Source organism: Dermacentor andersoni, chromosome 2 (genome assembly GCF_023375885.2).
Source record: "Dermacentor andersoni chromosome 2, qqDerAnde1_hic_scaffold, whole genome shotgun sequence".
In the NCBI taxonomy this organism is placed as follows: domain Eukaryota; kingdom Metazoa; phylum Arthropoda; class Arachnida; order Ixodida; family Ixodidae; genus Dermacentor; species Dermacentor andersoni.
The window spans coordinates 81,971,206-81,993,792 of record NC_092815.1 but is presented as its reverse complement, the minus strand read 5'-3'; the positions used below and the strand labels follow the sequence as shown (position 1 = coordinate 81,993,792).

The 22,587-nt window shown below is 46.4% G+C and overlaps 1 protein-coding gene across 3 annotated transcripts in view; it reads left to right on the top strand.

Moving 5' to 3' along the window:
- Positions 1-21,803, top strand: part of LOC126541752 (insulin-like growth factor 1 receptor) — a 239,561-nt gene extending 217,758 nt beyond the window's left edge. For all 3 annotated transcript variants that reach the window (XM_050188677.2, XM_055076895.1, XM_050188678.2), the window contains exon 27: positions 13,703-21,803. In XM_050188677.2, the coding sequence (XP_050044634.1) occupies positions 13,703-14,321 (619 nt within the window). In that variant the 3' untranslated portion in view covers positions 14,322-21,803. The remainder of the gene's footprint in view (positions 1-13,702) is intronic.
- The last annotated feature ends 784 nt before the right edge of the window (positions 21,804-22,587 follow it).

Below are 22,587 nucleotides of genomic sequence, written 5' to 3'. Positions count from 1 at the left end.
AAACAACAGCTAGAATGATTACCCATTGCTACTTAGGCTGAAGTTATTCACATGGTGACATTCACATTTCCCTTTACCTAATTATTAGCCTAAGATGCTTTGATGGCCTGCAACTTGGCTTGCGCTGCTACTTCGTGCACCTACAAAGATTAGAACAGAGAGAAGTGAAATTCGACACTTCGTATGCACGCTGCTCTTCAGGAGTCCTCGAAATAGGTGGCCTTCCCATAGCACTGTCACAACACAAATCAGTTGCCAGGCGGCTTCTTCTTTTACGTACGAAAGTGTAGTTATGTCACTCTCCACTTCGTATTGTCACTTAGTAGTGACGGTTAATAATACAGCGGCAAATCTCTGAATTACAAAACTAACTTTTTATTGGGCGAACTTGTGCCCACAAAAGCAAGTTACACTCAAAGCACAGCGGTAGTGGCGAACATAGTTGGCAATCGGCGAAATCTGCTCATCAGATCAAACGCGTCAGCTTTTATACATGAGCCATCGAAGGTTCGAGAGAAATTGCTGGTGCCTGCGTGTCTTCCAGAAAGTACTACACAATTCGCATCGCGCATACATGCAAATCAGATTACACAAGGTTCGGTGACAACAGACAGTGTATAGAACCATCAGTAATATTCCAGAAACTTCCCTATACATGCTGGTGCGTCCTGCGCTAAGCAATAACATTTGTCAGACAGTGAAACGCGGTCACCCGATAAAAGATAAACAAGCACACATGTCAATACACCCCTCTCAAAAAGAATCGTCCCGATGCTGCAAATAAACACAAAAGTGGAAAACAAAAACACAACATAGTAAAGATATAACAAAATAACCAAGTTTGTCAGCCAGCGTAAAAGGACTTAAAATGCACCACGTGGACCACTTCACATCGTACATGGTGCCGTTGTGATTGCAAAATGCCATCTGGCATGACCTCATAGTCCAGTGCGCCAATATGTCAGATGATCTTGTAGGGTCCGAAATAGCATCACCATAGTTTCTCACTAAGTCCTTGTCAGTGTATCGGTGTCCAAACCCAGACACAGTCGCCGGGCTGGTATTCCACATAGCTTCGTCGAAGATTGTAATGCCGGCTGTCAGTCCTCTGCTGTTTCTTGATGCGCAGACGGGCTGTTAGATACGGGACCTTTTTCTGAGCCCCCTTCGACTTCACCAGACCACATCGAATCGCACCACAGCTAACTGAGAAGCGCAGAAGCACGGATGCCACATTCCAGAGGCGCGCACGTGCAAACAAGTTGAAGGCCCCCACTTCGTACGCCGCCGGTGGAGCTATCCAATGCTTGACTCTTCCAGAAAGCGAGGGGATAGCCCGGCACTGTTGCAAGTAAAGTGGGTCCCGAAGCAAGACGGCTGTAATGTACCGGGAAGGCCTGGCAGCGTAGCCCCCATACGCCCATTGTGCCGACGCGTTGCAAGCCAGCGAGGCAAGACCGCAGGGAGAAGTAAGACACCGTGAAATTCTGCCCGCCTTGGTCCGCCGTCGCCCCCACCTGGCTATTGTGACGGCGAGTTGTAAGTCAGCAAGGCAAGACCACAGGGGGACCAAGCGGCGACTCTCTTCGCCGGATATGACACCATCGCACGGGCGCCTACCATTGGCCGAAAATGGCGTCATCTGAGCGGGCTCGCCCATTGACCGAACGTCGTTTTAAGGGGAGATGTGGGTCTTAAAACCAATTTTGTTAATTTTAGTGTGAACTGGATGATATTTAACAGTATTGTTCAGTTTTTTCTGCTGATTGCAAATATCTAATTAGATTTTGTATATCTTCATTAGAACAAATTATGCAATGTTTTTAATTCAGAAATTCAGTCAATTTCTTACGGGACTTTTCAACAACTTAACTTCGTCAAAAGCAAAAACGAAGTATACGGCCAGAACACCAGAGAGTAGCTCTAGCCGGTGATGCTATGTTTATTGTTCTCAGTGCACTTATAATGCAAAAAGACCAGATGTAAACATAATTGCAATATATTTGCTAATTTTAATTTGTATTTAGTGGCAATTAAAATTTAGCCGACAACTTTAGAAATAAATGAATAGCATCACCGGCTAGATCCATTCGACACAAATATATTGATACCAAACATTTTGCTGGTACTTAGAAAGAACATATGAAGATCCCCCGTAAGGCAGTGTGCGGTGTCCAAAAAAATGAAGCTGAGAAAAACGAGTTTGAACTTTCAGTTCACTGTAACTTTGAGTGGTCTAACAATATGGCAATATAAATTACATCACCATGTAGCCCTGTCTTTCAGCAACAAGTTCATGACATATATATGGCCATTGTGCAAAAATAACACTGAGATATTGGTTGCAACATCATGCATAGTCATTGAAAGCAATGCCAGAAAGCTAGCACCACGAGCTTCACATTCCTATTTTAGTTCCTTGTTGAACAGAAGGCACACAAATGGCATCCCTATGCAAATAAAGTTGCACAGACTTCATGGCCACAACAAAATATGTCCTTTCCACAAAGTTTATGGCTACAACAAAAAATCTGGATCACATCCCAGTGGAGGTCACCACATTTCAATGGAGCCGAAATCCAAAAAAATTGACGTGCTTGTGTTGCAGCGCTTCTCAAGTGGTGAAAATTAATCCAGAATCATAACATGGTTTTGGAACGTAAAATCCCAGAATTCAAATTAAAAAAAATGTATATATCTCTTGCACACTCACAGAATTTTGCATTCAGCACAGATCACACCAAGACCTATAAAAGCCCAGGACTGTAGGCAGAGTCTGTTGCTGGCTTGTGCCTCTTTGCAAGCTTGTTTGTCAACGCATTTCTATTCGTGTGGTCCTTGTTTGACATGTGAAGCCTCCGACGATCCTTTTCAAGGCTTCGGCGCACCATACAGCTACCGGCACTGTAGCCCAGCTTCTCGGCTATTGCAGTGTTGCTTCTTGCCACACCCTGGTTGAATCGGCTGATGGCTTCAGCTGCTGCCCTCTGGACACAGTGCAGTGAGGCATGCTTAGTCTTCGGGGCTTGATCCCAGATCACGGAATGCAGGCTTTTACTGGCATTCTGAGTCACGCCGTCGCTGCACTGCTCCAAGAGGGCTTCCTCACCCAGCCGCTTGAAAATTGGCTCCAGAGCTTCGCACACGAAGTCGGGCAGGCTGTTTTTGTGTGCTGGAGGTTGCTCGCCCTTTGCCACAGCTCGGTTGTAGCTGCACCAGGAATCTAACCCTTCGGGACAAAGGTCATGTTTGGGGGCATCATCAGTTGACGACACATGGTGCAATGTAGCTTCAACTGCCCTCTTCATGCCTGGCACGTCATTCTTGTGACTCCTCAGGGCCCAGCCATAGTAATTTGTGATCTTCTTGATCCGGTCCTGGGTGAGCCGTCCCTTTCCTCCAAGTGTCTCACCTTGAGCCTTCTTTTTGTTAACCAGCCCACGCAAGGCTGCTCCCATGCGCTTGTGCACGTGATTGATGCAGTCTTTCTTGTCTACATTGATGAAGCCGTAAACAGCTTGCTCAGTCAAGGCGTGAAATGTCCTGCTGTCACCATCAGAGAGCATTGTCGTGTAACGCAGCTTGTACTTGTCAAGGGATCTTTGAAACATGAGCAGTGCAGCTTGCACCTCCATTTGCCCAGCATTACAATCAATGTTTTTCTGGCACTCTGGAAGATGTTTTGTGTGCCAAGCCACATACCCTTGCTCATTGGGTTTTGGACCACGTGAGCAGCCCAAGCAAAAGTTTGACAGCACGACGTGGTCAACGACGAGCCCGGATTCAAAGGATTCCACCTTGGCGGAATCCTTTGAAAGCGTCAGCGTTTTCTTGCCGCACACGGGACACGGCATAAGTCCAAAAAAGTCTTGTACCACGGATAAATCAACAATCGCAAATTCCGTTCCGCTGTCGTCGACGTCCTCTTTCGTGTCAACACCGAGTGACTCAAACTTGCGCTCCGTTGCAGACTGCGACGCCAGTTGCGTTTTCGCCTTGTCGGTGATCGCTGCGCGCTTGCTTCTTTCTTCGGTCGTGAAGAAAACGGTGTCTACACGGTCTGCGTCAACACGCGAGGCATGGGTGCTAGATGTGTTGCTGTTAGACGTACCGGGTTGCAGCTCGGAACTCGATCCGGCAGAATCTTCAAGCAGAGCAGCCGGCAACTCCGGGTGCATGACAGGCTTATCCATCTTCTGTCGCGCATTCCACGGCCGCCTTCGCGCCTTGCCGAACGCTTGACGCGTTGTAGTCTTCAGCCGACGATCTCCTCCAGCCATTCGGGCGGCGAAAAAGACACCTTCGATCGTTGTCGAGAAGCGAGCGGCTGAACAAACTTTCACAGCGGGGCGATAAATCCAGAGAAACTCGCAGCGTGCACGAGAGCGACCAGCCTGTCGGGCACGCGGGAAGCGGCACTCAAACAGCGCCAGACCAATAGGAGCGAGGCGCGCGGGGAGCGTGCGTGCTTTGGCCAATCAGCGGCACGGGCGCGTCCTTCAGAAATGACGCGATAGCGTCGGTTCCTCCTCACCTACGCCATTTTGAACCGGCGCAAAATACGCACAAAGAAAGCAGCTTTCAAACAAGCTCAAGATGGTGTCCGCCGGCCAACGCGTTCGCAAATGACGACGGCGCGAAGTTCGAACATTTTTGACAATCTTTTGCTAATTCCGCGGCCACCCTGGCCCGTATAAGTGCGTTTTTTTATTATTTTCCGATTAAATTTAGGTTCTAGATTTCGCGGAGGGATTCTTGAATGTATAAACGTAGCGAAAATGCACTTTTCCGAAAATCGACTTTTTTGCGATTTTTTGTCATTTCAAGACCCGCGTCTCCCCTTAATTAAGCCAAGACACTGAAGGGCTTAAAAGACGCAGACCGGGAGCAGCAGAAGAGCATTCCTAGAGCATGCCCTAGAGCATCCCTTGATTCATCTCTCTCGAACTTCTTGCGACGGGCCGCAGCGTCCGAGTTGCCGCCGGCCTGTAATGACTCTAACACTGTTAATATACGCTCACTGTAAATAATGTAAATAAACCTCCCAAGTGTTTTCATCCCAAAGTCCTCCTCAACTCCTACAACTGGTTGCTAGCGGTGGGATCACCTCCAAATGCATCAACTGGTGGCAGTGCTACGGATCAACCTTCGTCGAGAGAAATCCTGTGCAACTCGGAACAGCGAAAAAGAGCCTTCGTCCAAAGGAGTCGCGAGGAACCGGGAAGAGCGAAGAAGAGAGAGCCTTCGTCGAAAGAGGTCCTAAGGAACTGGGAGTAGCGAAGAAGAGCGAGCCTTCGACCCAGGGAGTCCTGAGGAACCGGGAACAACGGACCAATGAACCAGATGGCAGGGTGCTGCAACCGTAAGTGAGCGCATGGTTTTTTTCCTTTTGATTCGCCAGACTCAAATGTTGTGTGTTCATTTTGATAGTTCTGGGAATCGGGAATTTGTTGCATTGTGTGTTTGCACAAATTAATTAAGGAAAACAGTTCTAACCACCAGTCGGGGCCGCTGCCATGGATCTTAGAAGGTTGACGAGGTTGGACTTGTTGTTGGTGTGCGACGATTTGGGAGTAGAGGCGGACGAACAGATGAAAACGCCAGCTATCATAAAGGCGATTCAAGATAATTGCAATGATAATGAAAGCATTGAGATTGCTTGGGAAGTGATGCAAGAACCACGGGAGCGTGAGCGTCGTGAATGTAAGCGTGAGAGTCACGAACGTAATCAAAAGCACGAGAAAGAGATAGCAGCATTGGAAAAACAGATACAATATTTTCAGAAGTTAAAGGAACAAAGGCAACGCCTGTCTGAAAATTCTGTAGGCAGTAAAGAGCACAAGAATGATGAAGTATCTAGCGGATTTTCGCCAAAATCCGACGAGAAGAGTAGTGCCTGTGAGATTGGCTGCACATTCATAAGTGAAGGGAAAAGGCTAGCTGCTAACGATGCCTTAGTGGCAACAGAGGCCGTTAAAGGCCGCAGGGAGAGCGACGAGGTGCTGTGCCAACAGATGACTGTAGAGACAGCTAGGCCAGCTGCGAACAAATTGGCACAGTTACCGAGCGTGTGCGTCGCATCTCATGGTATTGAAGTCGTTAGCGAGGTACAAGGTACCGTTGACCCGACAGACACGAGCACCCATGTCAGGTCACATCTGCGTGCCGAAGTGAAGTGCCAGCTGGACGATGCAGTTGAGGGTAATTCTCACGATTGCGAGCTACGTAGCTCAAGAGAAGACAACTGCATTGTTCAGGAATCGGTGCAGCTCTCCGCCAGTCTAGATAGCCTAGATAGGGATGATTCAGTTATTAATCATTCGGACTGTGCGCGTGAGACAGCGATCGATACCGATGGGCTGTGTGCCAATGCACAGCGTGAGCTGGGCAATGCAGTAGAGGGCAGTTCGCAAGAGTGCGAGTTGCATAACTCGAGTAAAGCCTGCTGCATTGTTCAAGAGTCGGTTGAGCTGTCCGCCAGTCGAGGCAAAGTGAGAGTAGATTTAAATGTAAATCACTCAGACTGTGCGGGTAAGAGACCGATCCGGGCCATTGAGATGTGTAACGGCCAGCACGAGGCACGAGAAAGTGGCATAAAAGGGCATTCCAAGAGAAAGCGCCGCAGAAAGAAGCGCGCTAAAGATAGGAATGCGGTGACTAATGTAGCGCTGCCAAAGACGGCGAGAGACCCAAAAGTGCAGGGCGCGAGGAAAAGAAAGGTGCGGTCGTCACTGACGATGTTGACGCCTCAAACACGTTCGATCCACCGGTCAAAGGGGGACCGTGAAGCATGTTCTGCACGGACGCGGACAAAGGGCACGGGGCAGTTAAATTCCTCGTCGTTCCGTCGTTCTCTTCGAAGCTCAGCGTGTAGTTCAAAGAAGCGCAAGGTGGCAAGTCGAGACCAGGTGGGGAGTAGCGACGCGGTCAATCGAGTTCGTGTTGAAAGCGGGGCGCCAGGACGCAAATTGGCAGGGGACTGTAACGTCTTGGGGGAGCTGATAGTGAGTCAGCCCTTTTGTTGTTCCTCGGTAGTCAGAGTAGCGTTAGGACCGCGACCACCTTGAGTACGGCTCAAAAGTGAGTCAATCGAAAACGTTTGGAACGGGAGGCAAACAGAGCTTCCGTAGAAGTAAAACATTCTGTGTTGTTTTATTTTTTGAGCACCGGATAATTTTCGCGACTTAAGTTTCTTTCAATATGTAAAAGTATGAGCTTTCTTTATGTTTTCGTTCGAGAAGCTCCGAGAGTTGAAAGACGCGTTTTAAGTAAACCTGTAGCCTCGCGAGATGTTCATTAATAAGTAGATAGGCTTTTTTTTTTTGTGTGTGTGAGTAACCTGAATGTCAAGGTTATCGGTGAGAAGCCTATCGTAATGCGCGTGTGTATGAGCTAACCTTCCTTTTTTATGCGCTTTTTTATTTTCTAAGGTTAACCGCGTAGGTTTTCAGCAATTGCATCATTTGCACTGAGAAGTGTTCTTAGTTCCATTAGCGCGTGTCCTGTGCGGACGGAAGGAAGCAGATTTATGACTGGGTTGCTCGTGTGTGTTGAGGGCAGCCGTGTTCTGACTTCTTTAGTGAGCGTTCATGGAACTAGTTATTAGAAGACGCATCATTTTAAGGTTTCTGCGGAGTGCGTAAGCCCCACAAGTTTAATTGGTCGTTTAAGGTACGTGTCCTGTATGGACTAGAGAAAGACACGTGAGTAGGCGTAATGAAAAGTTTGCCTACGACGCAAGTACGCGTTCTGATTAGTGACCACAGGGCTAGCGCACTTGTGATTGCGTACTTGTGAAGATGGCCAGACTGTTCAGTGGCAACAATACGTGAGATAAGTACGCCACTGCGATAGGTTGAAAACATGCTGTTCGTGTAGTTAGGCCACTTAAGTTATGTTCGGCTGTTTTCACTGTTTGTTTGCAACGGCAACGACCCATTGTTTTGCTACAGCAATAGCACTCTGGTCTTGTCGGCATTCGGGGAGAAATGGATAGCGGTTTGGAAAGGTGGTTGGAACTGCTTTGTCAAAATTGGGGGAAATAAAAGATCAGGGTTCATTTTGACTCAGTAATAACCTGGCGAGTCAGGGGTGAAGAGCCTGCGCTTACGCGTGGTGCAGCGCTGTGTTGTTTTGTTTGTTTGACGTATGTTCTCCAGGGCCCAGGATCCCGAAGTTAGTCAAACGAGGCTCAACACCAGTACCCTGCAGGTTCTTTCAGCGTTCCTCATGGCCAGCGAATTGAGTTCACCGGCCATTCAGAACTTCCGGGGCGAGGACGAGCTGTTAGATACGGGACCTTTTTCTGAGCCCCCTTCGACTTCACCAGACCACATCGAATCGCACCACAGCTAATTGAGAAGCGCAGAAGCACGGATGCCACATTCCAGAGGCGCGCACGTGCAAACAAGTTGAAGGCCCCCACTTCGTACGCCGCCGATGGAGCTATTCAATGCTTGACTCTTCCAGAAAGTGAGGGGATAGCCCGGCACTGTTGCAAGTAAAGTGGGTCCCAAAGCAAGACGGCTGTGATGTACCGGGAAGGCCTGGCAGCGTAGCCCCCATACGCCCATTGTGCCGACGCGTTGCAAGCCAGCGAGGCAAGACCGCAGGGAGAAGTAAGACACCGTGAAATTCTGCCCGCCTTGGTCCGCCGTCGCCCCCACCTGGCTATTGTGACGGCGAGTTGTAAGTCAGCAAGGCAAGACCGCAGGGGGACCAAGCGGCGACTCTCTTCGCCGGGTATGACACCATCGCACGGGCGCCTACCATTGGCCGAAAATGGCGTCATCTGAGCGGGCTCGCCCATTGGCCGAACGTCGTTTTAAGCCAAGACACCGAAGGGCTTAAAAGACACAGACCGGGAGCAGCAGGAGAGCATTCCTAGAGCATTTCCTAGAGCATCCCTTGATTCATCTCTCTCTAACTTCTTGCGACGGGCCGCAGCGTCTGAGTTGCTGCCGGCCCGTAATGACTCTAACACTGTTAATATACGCTCACTGTAAATAATGTAAATAAACCTCCCAAGTTTTTCATCCTGACATCCTCCTCGACTCCTACAGGGCTAGCTGTCGGGCTTTTTCGGCGCGCTAGAGATAGGCGGCGACGTCGATATTTCCTTTGTCGGTGACGTCTAGCAGCATGTCGTCAAGAGTCACCGTCGGGTTCCTTCCGCAAACCAGCCACGGCATCCCATGTCTTCTGTTTGTTGTCAACATACATCGCTAATATGTTGGTGAGCATCTTGTTCAATTGTTCCATTAGGCCATTCGTCTTGCGGGTGGTAGGCAGTGGTCCTCCGGTGATTTGTCTGGCTGTACTGCGGGATGGCTTCAGTAAGCTCAGCTGTAAAAGCTGCTCCTCTGTCAGTAATGAGGATTCTGGTGCACCATGTCGCAGCAGGATGTTCTCGACGAAAAATTTGGCTACTTCCACTGCACTACCTTTGGGCAGGGCTTTCGTTTCAGCGTAGTGATCAGGTAGTCGGTGGCCACAATGATCCACCTGTTTCCAGATGTTGTCGTTGGAAAGGGTCCCAGCCAGTCCATCCCGATCTGCTGAAACGGTTGGCAAGGAAGCTCAATAAGCTGTAGTAATCCTGCCGTCTTGTTGGTGGTGTCTTTCGTCGTTGGTAGTCTCGACATGTCTTTATGTAACGTGTGACGTCAGCGGTCAGGTGCGGCCAATAGTACTTTTCTTGTATTCTTGTGAGCGTACAGGACAACCTGAGGTGCCCGGCTGTCTTATCATCGTGCAAGGCGTGCAGGACTTCTGACCAGAGTGCTGCGGGCACAATGAGAAGGTAGATTATACGTGCTGGCGAAAAGTTCTTCTATACCAGGATGTCTTTTCACAAGAAGAACGAAGACAATCTGCACCTAAATACAGTTAAACCTCACAATAACAAAAGCGGCGGGGAACGCGAAGAAATTCGCTTTCGCGAGAATTTCGTTGTTGTGAAATGAGACAGCACAGATAGGTAATGCGTCACAGAGCAAAACTTTACTGTCAAAATTACGTTAGCTTAGTTTGGCAAGCTTGCTCGACGATATAACACCACATTGCCAACAGTGCAAAGTGCGCCACATGCGTCAATCAGCAGTGGCAGCACTGCCGTGGAGCAGTATTCTCGGTCTATTGCTTTCCGAGATATGATCACTTTTGCAAGATATTGTGTAACTCAGCATCGGACGCAGAGCAACAGCGTTCCACGCATGCAGCAGCATTTCTACAGTGCACGCTGTTGCCCATTGGTGGCAATGAGTCCGATGGCGAGTGCGAAAGTGATCTTATCTCGTATGCCCAAAAGGCTGTTGATTGAGATTACAGCTTCTTCACACAAATCTACGTCCGGCGCCGAATCTGCACCCAATGCCTATCAGGTGGCACTAAAACCAGCATTCTTGAAGCAAGGAATGCGTATTCCCAGACTATTGCTCAATCACGGCCCGATGCGTTGCACTCCATGCTCCGACTGCCATCTCATGCGCCATTAACGATTCCACGTTGGTGGGACGGAGATTTCCTTGTTCCTGCTGCATTTTTCTCTCCGAGGCGCACATTACGCACTGCACTAGGTGTGCAAAAACCGTCGCCACATGTCAGTAGCAACGTGCTGCCACTTTAAATGGGTGATCAACAAGCAAGATGGCAGCCGTGACATGTTTCTGGCACGATCGCTTCCATTGCTTGGAAATGATGGTGCCCACGTAAGTGTTGTGTGGGGATGTTTTATGCAATTTTAGTGCAAAGCAATCGCATTTGAGCACATTTTGAAGCCTGCTAGCCTCGTGCGAGTAGGTAATGTGCAGGGTTACGTTCCGGCAAATTTCGTTGATGCATGATTTTAGTACAGCGACATTTTGTTGTCGAGAGGTACGAAATGCATTGAATCCTATGGGCATTCGCCGGGAATACGAAAATATTTCATTGTCGCGAGAATTTCATAGTTGTGGGATTTCATTATCACAGGATTTCGGCGAGTTTCGACTATACCCTCAGGACAAAGTCGGTCTTGCCTTGCAAGTACACAGCAAGGCTTCTGAGCTCCGGATCCGCTCGCTGCTGCTCGGCAAAGTCATCTGCACTTAGTGTACCTAAAAAGGCATCCTCATGTTGGTCATCGTGTGACGGCAGGTCCATGGGTTTGCAAGACAGGATGTTGGCATCAGAGTGTTCTCGTCTGGATTTGTAGATTGCAGTGATGTCATATTCTTTCAGTCTGAGGTTCCACCATGCTAGGCACCCTGAAGTTCTTTAAATTCGCTAGCCAACACAACGCATGATGGTCGCTGACGACTTTGAACGGCCTGCCATATAGGTAAGGGTGGAATTTTGCTGTAGCCCAAATGATGACGAGGCATTAGTTTTCAGTCGTAGCATAATTTCCTTCCGCTTTTGACAGCGACCGGCTAGCGTAAACTATAGCTCATTCAAGTCCATCTCTCCTCTGGACTGGACACCGAGGCCTAGGCTACTGGCTTCAATGTGGATTTCTGTATCGGCGTCCTTATGCCCAGTGCGCATTAAAAGAGTTTTCTCTATCGTCGATGCCTCTGTCGAAAGCTCAGCTGCAGTCTTCGGTGGGTTGCAGGTCAGTCCAGCGAAAAGTTCTTCCTTGTAACCCCGGCATCAAGAAGCGGACTTTTTTCTCCTCCGATATTTCCGGGTCGGCATGCCAGAAAAGACGGGCCATCTCATCCGTTAAGATCGCGATGGCCTCATTGGGCAGCTTCACTCAGGTTTCTAGTAGAGCTTAGGCTTGCTCCTTGCTCACGACACTTGTGAACGTCTGCAGGAAGCCACTTCGGAACAAGTTCCATGTTGTTTAGGTGGCTTCTTAATTCTCGAACCACGTCCTGGCGACGCCTTGCAATGCAAAAAAGACATGACGCAGCTTTTCGTCGCTGTTTCGGCTGTTAAATGTAGCGACTCTCTCATACGTCTCAAGCCAGCTTTCCGGATCCTCGAATGTTGAACCACGAAATGTCGGTCGGCGGCTCCCGGGGCTGCTGCACTACGATCGGTGTTGACGACATTGGGTTGATCATTGTAGCTGCTGTCGTGGCCGTGCACTTTCTGGTCTTCGGGGGCAGCCCTTGCAGCCTGCGGCTAGATCGTTGATCCTTGTCGACGTTGGTGTTGTCTTCGTGGTTTGGGCTTGAATAAGGGGCTTTGCAGGGGCATTTGGTACATGAACGCACTAGCGCCTCCACCAGATGTCACGTAGTAGGGATGGTGAATAATACAGTGGCAAATCTCTGAACAATGAAACAAACTTTTTATTGGGTGAACTTGTGCCCACATAAGCAAGTTACACTCAAAGCACAGTGATAGCGGTGAACTTGATCGGCGATCATCGAAATCTGCTCAGCAGATCAAGTGCGTCGGCTTTTATACATGAGTCATTAAAGGTTCCAGAGAAATAACAGTTCAATAAAAGATAAACAGGTACACATGTCAGTATGCTGCAGTCAAGCTGTCATTGCCATGGCAGCTTGCGCAACAGTAATCTTTACCTGGAAATGTATACGGGGAGTGCTACGTGCTTCGTATTGCATGTAGGCATAGGAGCGCCTTATCATCAATTATGTGGTTTAGGTGCTTGTTTTGAGCTTGTTCTGTATTGAAATGTATGCTGTACTGTATGTTGTATGCGTGATTCCAAAGAATGTATGCACTGTTCGCTTCACTTTGCTGAGTCCTTGTAGCCTCTACGTTACGGGGTTAGAGCCACTGCATTAGAGGGTATGAGTCATTGATGATAGTTTTCTGTCGATGTTACACCATGAAGAAATCCCGGGATCCTAGCCATGTACAGCTTCACTATAAAACCGTGAACCTGTTCTGTACCTTTCCTGCATCTTTTGAAACAAATGCCATGGTTCAGAGGTTGTCATTGCTGTATCACTAAAATGAATAGCAGGGTGCAGCACCTTGTGAACTGGTTCAGGTGGTGCACGTGAATTGAATAGACCTATGGTGTCATGGTTGAGCAAAGTGGCCGTATGTTTTATTTGCAGATTGGAGCTCAGCTGCTCATGCATGCCGTCTTTAAGAAGGCGATTATTGAATCTTCCATTCTGTTAATACTTGGCTGAGGAACTGTGTTTTGAAGGCCATTTCTAGAGAGTAACTTCCTGAATAATATGCATGTCCATTTCTCTTGTATGCTCTGCTGATCTCTGTGGAACAATGTGTACAGAAGGGCTGGGGAAACAATAAAGCTTATTGATAAAGCAGATGCACAATATGTGTGTGTGTGGAAGTTACCATAATACCTTGTTAGCAGTGTGTACATGCGCATTGATTGACTATATTGCCCTATATATATGTATAAGTTTTTTAAATATAAAATTCACTAAAAGGCAGAATTTTTGCACAGCCTCTTGCATACAGCCATTTATCAAAGAGTACACCTCACACTTGTGACAGAGAGCTTCTGCAGCACCCCTCTGAATTCCATGCAGCAAGCCAAGGCTGAAAGAAAAATAATTTTCTTTGTGACTTCCTTATTCCGAAAAATTTGGGAGCATGCTTGTGTATAAGTACTCATGTGAGCTTGAAGAACAAACACATATGCTGCTGCTGTTGGATAGCACTAAATACAACTTCTACAATCTTCTTTCTTTTCTTTCTTTCTTTTTGTACATCTTTAAGATGATCTGGCATGTGTGAAAGGTACAATCTCGCCGTCTTGCAGGTATCAGATCATGAAGCTGTGCTGGGAGCGAATCCCAAGGTCAAGACCAAACTTTCTGCAAGTCATTGAGATGCTCCTGAATGATGTGGGACCCCACTTCAAGGACGTGTCCTTCTACCATACTTGCTACCTCAAAAACCAGGAGAGGTGCTCGTCTGTGCCCACGGAAAAGAATGGTGCTGGCGCCACTGCTGGTGACTTTGACGAGGAAGAGGAGGAAGAGAACCTAACAGCAGAGACTCCACTCTGCAACGCTCCCGCTGCCACTTCAGAGCAGCGGCCTCGTGGCTTCATGCCAGATGTGTCATCGCTCAACGACATGGATGAAGACCACCTGCAACGTTGCTTCTCTGACGAGATAGAAGACGACGATGATCCCGACATGGATGCTGCTGATCTAGCCTTGGATGCTGGTGAGCCACCTGTGTCAGTGTACATGCCACCATCGCGTGGTGGACAGAATTCTCCGCTTCGTGAGGAGCATCAGCAGCGACCAGGTGACGAGCTCCCTCCCTCTGATGGGAGCAAAGGGAGTAAGGTGAGCAACCTGTCCAATGGGAGCATTGTGAATGGACGCATGTGCTTTCCGCAGCTTGGAAGCCGGACTACTGCGTGCTAGCACTGGTCCACCTGAGGGCTCTGAGGGTCCCAGGGGTTTTCTGCGACACAGTGGGCGTGCCAGGTGGCTGATGGGGGGTGAGAGGGGTTCCTCCCATAGGGAGGCGCATTGCGCCATCCCTCGCCTTCTGCTGTCACCATTGTTCCTGTTTGTTCGCCATGTGGGGTGGCGTGATTCTCTTGGGCACCACCTGGGTGTAGCATCCATCAGCCAGTCCACATGACAAGGGCCATCACACTGGCAGAGGAGGAGGCCTGACAGAGTGCACTGTGTTTGTGTTGGCCCTCATGCAACTCACCCGCTGCTGTGAGGTATTTCTAGTAGCACACTTACTTAATGCTGCTAAAAAAACAAACTGCGGAAATGCATTTTTAGCATTCCGGGTGATGGCACTGCACGTGAAGGTAGAGTCCATGGCTTTTCTGCAGTTCTTGTGTGCCTCTTGGGAGAGTCTGGGTCACTGTTGACCGATAGGGGCTGTCCTGAGTGTGTCATGCTTGAGGGCTGGACAGCTGCTGTTGAAAACCACATTAGTCCCAACCATGTTGATGAAAGTGTAGCTGCGCATGATTTTCTTCAGAACGCCACTGTGAGAGTTGCGCAGGCCTTCTCAGCAGGCCTGTAGCACTTATTCTAGCACATGAAACTGTCAGTTTAAGGATCACTGCTTAGATAATTGCCTCATTTGCTTTGTCATCAGCACAGAGGTGCGGTGAGCCCCGATCATTGTTTAGATGGAAGGTGTCGCCATTGCTGCGGTCATGGTCCACTGTGTGTTCTGGATGTGTTATGCATGTTTCCAGTGAACACAAGACGCGGAATGCCTGCCATGTATCGTGAGAGACGTCTGTCGAATTGCAGTTCATCATACAGCCTGATATTTGAGCTGTAGCGGCAGTAACATTAGCAAGTCGCTGCCTAGCCATTCTGATTGTCAATTTGTAACAGCACGCCGCGTTGCGGTGATAAACAGTTCAAAGACATCATTGTAGCCTTTTATTGTAGCAGGAAGTGTGTGAGGATCTTTTATGTGATCGGGCATTTCCAGCTAACTTGAGTTGTGTATAAGCTTGCATAGTCTTAAGGGTGGTTTAGAGAAATGCCCATCACGGCATATTTTGTGCTAGCAAACAAGGCCGCAGTTGCACTGACCATTGCTTCTAGGGGGGGAAAAAATAAGCCTGTATTCAATGCACAGGCGGCTTTAGAAATGGGTACTGAAGTTTTCCCTTCAGAAGTGCAAGAGATTTCACGATCAAAGGAAGCCTGTCAGGCTGGCACCTCCAGCACTCAAGCACTGTCAATCTTGCTTAGTGAAAGTGGCCATGTCGTCACTGCACAATAGCCACGAGGTCAACACTTTGTTGACAGGAGCACCAGAGCAACCCTCTTTTAAAAAGACTGAAAAGCAGCATCTTTTGCTTTTGTGGTCATCATAGTCATCCTAGAACTTTACTTTTGAAGGTGGCGGTTTTAGCCTTCAGGTATTTTGATTACCTGCTTTCGGTAGGGCCTAGCTCATCATTTCTTTACTCTTCATGACATGTCCATTTAGGCTAAATTGTCGTCTCAGGGAGTATTGCATTGCCACGACTGTGCATCATGTAAAAACAATGCTGCATGCAGCCTTGAGACGTCGGCTAGTACAAGTATGTTTTCCTGCAGTTACTCTCAAAAGATAATTCTATTACTTTGTGTTATCGCTGAACAAATGTATTTAGGGTCACTGCGTACACATTAAGTAGCACTTCTGCACTCAATCTGCTTTGGAAATTGCTCCATTTCATTCATATGCACTAGCCATGCATATGTATTTCACTTCCCTGCTTTAATATCAAGGCATTTTGTTTGGAGAGGAAGGGGTTAGGGTAACAGCACAAGGTATACAAGCGGGTATGCATCTGCATATGGCAGAAAAGTCATCTTTTACCCAAATCATTGTTTTCCACTTTTTTTTTTAAATTTCTTCCACATGCTACTGTCTGGTGCTTCATCATGCCACCAGCTCTTTTGTTTTTAAGTATTTTATTCCACGATCATCACCACATCTAGTCACATCTTTTGCCTCTTCCTTTGTTTGTACGTAATTGTGTAAGATAGTTTCACTGAGCACAGGCGCCTTTGACATCACGTCACAGGCCTTAAAACCATTTATATAGGGAGTACAATTTTCACTTAGCTGCAGTAGAGAATGAATGAGGGGCAGGCCCCATAGCAATTTTCTTAACACCTGTGAATTCAATCTCCAGCCTCAGTTGCCCTTCTCTGTGGCAAGATTATGCTCCTACAAAATTCAGCTTGCTGTCATGCCAATGATGCTCATGTTTGTGTTTCCATTCTCTTCCATTTTCTTGTTGCATCTGCTTTTGGCTCTTCGTTCGTGTTCAGTCTGCTCAGTGACTGAATGTAGCGTGAGCTCTTTTTTTTTTCCCCCTTTCTTGGTGACACATTTTGTATTGGTGTTGTCAGTGCAACTGCAGCTTCACGTTTGTGGTCAAGCGCCTGAACCTTTCCTCGCCCCATAAGCTTCCTTTACCTCCGGCTATCAAGTTGCATTGAAATTATTAACCTTGCGTTGGTCATCAACATTTGTCATGGCGCACATGATAGCTAAGTAATTTGAACACTTCTGTAACCGTGCATGAAACTAGCGGTTGTGTTGCAGCACGATTGGTGACTGTTGCATCTCCTGCGCCACCCAGTATCACTCCAGCGCTCTTGTCATGTGCCTAGCTGTGTGCACCGCAGCCGTTGCGTGTTGTTGCAAACTAGCGATACAGATGTGGGGGTGCAGTCAATTGGCAGTGGCAGAACGACATTGCTTTCCATACGGGTGTTTTATTACCTTCACTTTTGTTTGTTTGTTTATTCATGTTGCTTTACCATGGTTTTGTTGTTCCAGTTGCCTTTATCACTTTTTTTTTCTTATTTTATGCCTTTGCATGTTCCCCCCCCCCCCCTTGTGTCATCCTTTTTTTTCTGTTGCTGACTTGTCATATTATTCGTGTTTATTTCTAGTAATGTGAACTGTCATGAAAGGCTGGTGAAAACAGAAAGTGCATGTACCCACTCATGTTGTGTTGCTCTTTGGGAGTATTTGTGCCCTTATGTTTTTTTGTGGTCTTCATTATTTAAGTGTCTCGAAGGCATCTTCTCTCTTTGTCACCCTTTGCCCTCCTTCCTCCCATTTGTGCGTGCGATGGTGCCAAAGATGGTGGTGAGAAAACAGTGCTCACTGGAAGGAAAACAGCGTCTCAAGCTTTGGTTCGCTTGTAGTACCTTCATACGCTTGCCTGTACTCTCATGCTGTGGCTGTGATGCCTTAAGTTTGCTTCACACCTCCATACATGTTTCTTTCTTTCTTCTCTCTCTCTAGTTGCATGCGTCTTGCAAAGCTTTCATACTATCACAGTTTCATGCTATTACATCATGCTCCCTGCCCTCAAGGCTATTTGTGGTGTGAGTTGCACCACTGGCATATGCAGTGTCAGCCAGGTCTGGGATTGCCCCGACTGTCATATTCAATGCAGGAAGTGACCACCAGAAATGTGTTTTTGACTAAATTTAAGGTGTTGCACATCACTTGGAGGCACCTTCTTCGCACCCTTATGAAATTTGGATTTGTACATAGGAGGCCATCGTCACCATTAACGGTTTTTGCACATTGTGCTGTCTAAAGGAAAAAATAATTAAGGCTAACCTGAGGCCCCTTGCCATCTGAAAATTGAGGCATAGCGCATGTTGTGTGCGGCCATGTGGGAAAGGAGTTGCAATCATATTTCACATTGGTTTTATACTTTTACCCTTTCTTGGGTGTCCTCTAGGAGCACTTCTAGTGTTTCACTTAGTTTAGAGATGGTCTCTTCATCTTAGTCTCTTCATCTTAGCTAGTTGTAGAAATTTTGGCCTAGTACATGCTTTACATAGAAGTTGAGCTTTATGTTAATTTTGCTGAGATCGTTATCTCATGAGATGACTTCCCGAAAAATTTCACTGGCATCTGATTGCTCCAACTGTACTCTCTCTCTCTTGGTCTTATCTCTCGAAAGTCACATGCGGATAAATGCATTATCATGGGCATCATGCCATTGATTGTGCATATTGACTAAAACAGAATTTCAAGCAAAATAAAAGGGATGGCCTGCTGACCATATTTTAGAGCTGTACAGTCGGCATCACCCTTGTATAGAGCGTGGGAACGGCGGCCTTCGGGGCACTCCTGGGGACCTGACATCTTACGGTAGCTGCTGGGTTCGTTCGGGCCCAGCAACTACCGTTAGATGTTGCTGGTTGGCTCCCGAGTGCCCCAGCAGCCATCATTCCTGCACTCTACATGAGGGTGTCACCGACTGTACATTGGGTAAAACTTCATTGCCGACTGCTAGAACAAAAACCATCATCACCCATTCCACTGTATGTTCAAATTTGCTTCCCATCAATTTAATGTTGCATTTTTTTTCATTGTGTTGTTGCTTTTAAATTGATGCACTCAGTGGCCTAAAGATCATAGAGACAACTTCCCCAAACAGCCTCATCGCAGCACGTGGTGCCACTTGCAGAATGTTGTCTTGACTCACAACAGGTTGGACAAGATGCCACCTTCCCTCACCCACCCGTGACATTACATACTGTGGTAAAAAGCTTGCTTGTCTATGTCTATGGACTTGGCTATTTACTATGGACCTTTTTGTAGCTTACAACTTCCTCGACTAGATAGAACGACTTGATGCACTTCTTCCTTTGTGGTCCATTGATTTCCACTGTTTATTTTGAAAATTTTTCATCTTTCTTTTTCTTTTTTCTTTCTTTTTTACATATCATTTTTCCCTGACTGAGGTTTACTTTCAAGCAAGCTGTGTTCCTAAATGATGCCGGTTTGTGTTGGGATCCGTCAAGTCAAGGTACATTCCAAACATGGTGGACGTTTACTGTGTTTTTTTTTTCTGGTATTTTGGAGGCAGGCCTGTTTGAACTGGTGAAACTTTGACAACCATCACTATTATTGTATAGACAAGTTGAATGGCTGCATATGCTGAGTGAAAATCTTGGTCCACCTTTACATGAAGCAAAAAGGCAAATGCTCTGTTTTCTTTCTACAGTTAAAATGGCAGCAAAATTGTGGCTAATCTCTCTCTCTTCTTCTTTTTTGGGTAGTGCGTCTTATCGTGCAATGCCCTTGTTTCACTGCTAGCTTTTTTTTATTCTATATTGTTTAGACGTAATTCTTGGAATTCATTATATATAACAATTCATGCAAGGCACTGCTTCAGTCTCCTCATTGCAGTCAGCCCCTGAAAGTTCAGTTTCTAGGAAACTATCTGCTCATCACTTTCTTAAGATTCAACACATGAATTTGTAGTCTAGGTAAAAGACCTCATTCACTTTACTGCTACCTTAGGTGCCTTAGTTTTAATTCAAGTGGTACTGATCTCTTCATGCTTTATAGCCTATCTTATTGTGCAGACTTATTTTAATTTCATTTTAGTTGCAGTGCATTGTATAATCATACTACAATCAAAAACATGCACTTCATTTATTTGGCTTTTTTATGTCGGCACATTCTTTTTGTTGAAAAACAAACCTAGCTTTCAACAAAATATACTTCTATTGAATATTCAGAGGTGAGCTGCAATCTTGGCATGCATCAGGTTATGCTTGTATGAAAGGGAAAGAGTCATCATGGCCACATCTCATGACATCCTTCAAACTTAAATATGGACTCTGGTTTCTGCCATTGCTATTGCTTTTTCTCTTCAAGTTAAGATTTTTCTGGTGCATCTGTTGTGTACTGCACTGCCCGGGCTGACCCTTGTGAAGCAATGACTGTCAATTAACCCTGTCAGTCCATTTCGTGTGCTCATTGGTAGTTAATATTTGTGTTCATACATGTACACAAGGTGCATATTGTGTCCGCATCACACACAGACACGTGTGCACACACATACGTGTGCACACGCACACATTTTTTTGCTTTCATCCCAGCGTTATCAACATTGCAACATAATCCCACTGGGCAGCAAAGCAGTGCATAATGTCATCCACAGAACAAATATACATCATTCTCTAGCATGCTTCTCGAGACATATGGAGTTGTGCACTGTACGGGGTCTATCAACGCCTGGCTACTTGGCCAACTTGCACCTATTTGCTCACATTATTTTTTCTCTCTCTTTTTGGTGAATGCCTTCACATTTGCAACATGAGCAATGCGCAAGGCATTTTTGCATTCTGCTGGACAGGAAGCTGCATCCTTTTCACGCTGTTCTTGTTCACAGCAACTTGTGCTTCATCGCATGGCATCGCCAAGAGCGTGAGAGAGGAAGAGCATAATGTGGTGAAGGTGGCATCATCTCCCATTTTTACATTTAATATGCCAGGCTCTCTAAAAAGCTTCAGTGCTTTTTTTCCCTTTCCCCTTTCTTTTTATTCGTGTGAAACACCTGTAGCACAAAGAGTCTAGCTGTTCAGATCTGCCACTTGCTCAGTGCTATGAACACACTACATATGTGGAAATCCAATGCCTTTGCGTAGCAGCTCGAACGAGGTGACAAGACTGTTGGAAACCGTAGCAGAATTAGAGGCCATTGGCGTTTTGGAGTTCATACACTATCTGGCCACACGTGTCTGGTGTTGTCTGCAGTGCTGCTTTGCTATTTCCGTGGTAATCGAGGTGGATGTCAGTGCAAACGCTCTATGCTATGCGAGTGCGTGCATGTCAAATGTACTTAAAAAAAAATGGCATGTGTATCTATATGCCAGGGAGGTTGAAGCATGTGCAAGTTTGAACACACTTGTGAGAGACGCTGTGTGAACGTAAATTCTAGGGAAAATGCGACGGCTTAAGTATCTAGGACAGCATTAATTCAAACAACTGCGGGGTGAATTTATGCACTCCTTTTTGTGACAGCTCTGTATACATGCACTGATCCCTTATTCGCAATTTGTGGTTAGCAAACTTTAGGCAGCCACTGGGTACTGGTGAGTCACATCCCCTCCATTTTTTCCTAGTTTTTTTTTTCTTTTTCCTGACAGACATCTTGGCACTTACATGTACATTTCTTACCATGATCCATTCTTACTTTTTAATGACAGAAGAAGTGTATTTGTGCAGCGTGCATTTTTAAAAGAGAAGGATGCTTTCCCCGCCAGTGGCTCTTGCACTCTTGTTTTTCTCTGTCCTTGTGATGTATATAGTTTGTATTTATTTCAGCTGAAGCAGCTGTGGAAATGTGTGTGTGACAATGTTTCTCACTTTTCTTGTATTGCCTTATCTCTTTCCCTCCTTCCACTTATTCGAGGCAACCCCTCCTCTGACATGTGTGTACATATGTAAGATAGGACACTGCATCATCTTGTGTTGGTATGGCGACATTATACCATTATGTGTAAATATATACATATGTATTGTATATGGGGGTCATTGACCCAATTTGGACTTCAGTGCCAATATTATGCGTCATAATAAACCATTATTTATTTCTATATGCTGCAACGTACCTTGTGTTTCTTGTTGATGTTCTCATTTTCCTACCTTGTAGCACTGGGCAGCTTTTTGTTGCGCTTGGTGTTCCCTAGAATATCAAGTGACCAATGCCAACATTAACCAAATACTCAAGTAAAGTAAATCAAGTTTGCCGTGTGCATTGCCTTTTGGAATATTGGCTTTAATGTCTGAAAAAAAAATATGCAAATTCAACGCACATGCTGCAATTTATGTGGAACAGAGCTTTAGCAAAGCAGTTAATTAAATGCATTACAACTAACTGCAATGCATACAATTATGTTTACTTTCATACGTGTAATGTCATGGAATATGTATGTTTGTATACCACAAAGGTCACAACTTTATCGTCATGCAATTTTTGTTTATGCACTGCATCGTTCACAAGCTGTGGCGAAATGCAAACTCCAAATGGGGTGGATTCAGTGCAAGGCATATATGCAGCGACGTCACAAAGATGATGTATGATGCTTGTTGAGGAAAGAATAGGGATGACAGGTGCACGCACAAGAGAAGTACAATACATATCAGTAACATTTAGGGATTCTGTACCTCTTGTGCCAGCCTGGAGAATTGGCCAAGAATGGGCGCATTCCCGTTGGTACATACTGAATGGCTTAACAAAAAAAGTTAATCAAAGAGGCCGTGAAATGTAATTCACCATTTCACTGACAGATGGGTCATTCCATGCCAAACGTCCCGACCCCAAAAGTGACCATCGCTGAAGTTCCTGAAAAAATTTGGGCTAGATAATTTTTATGTGAA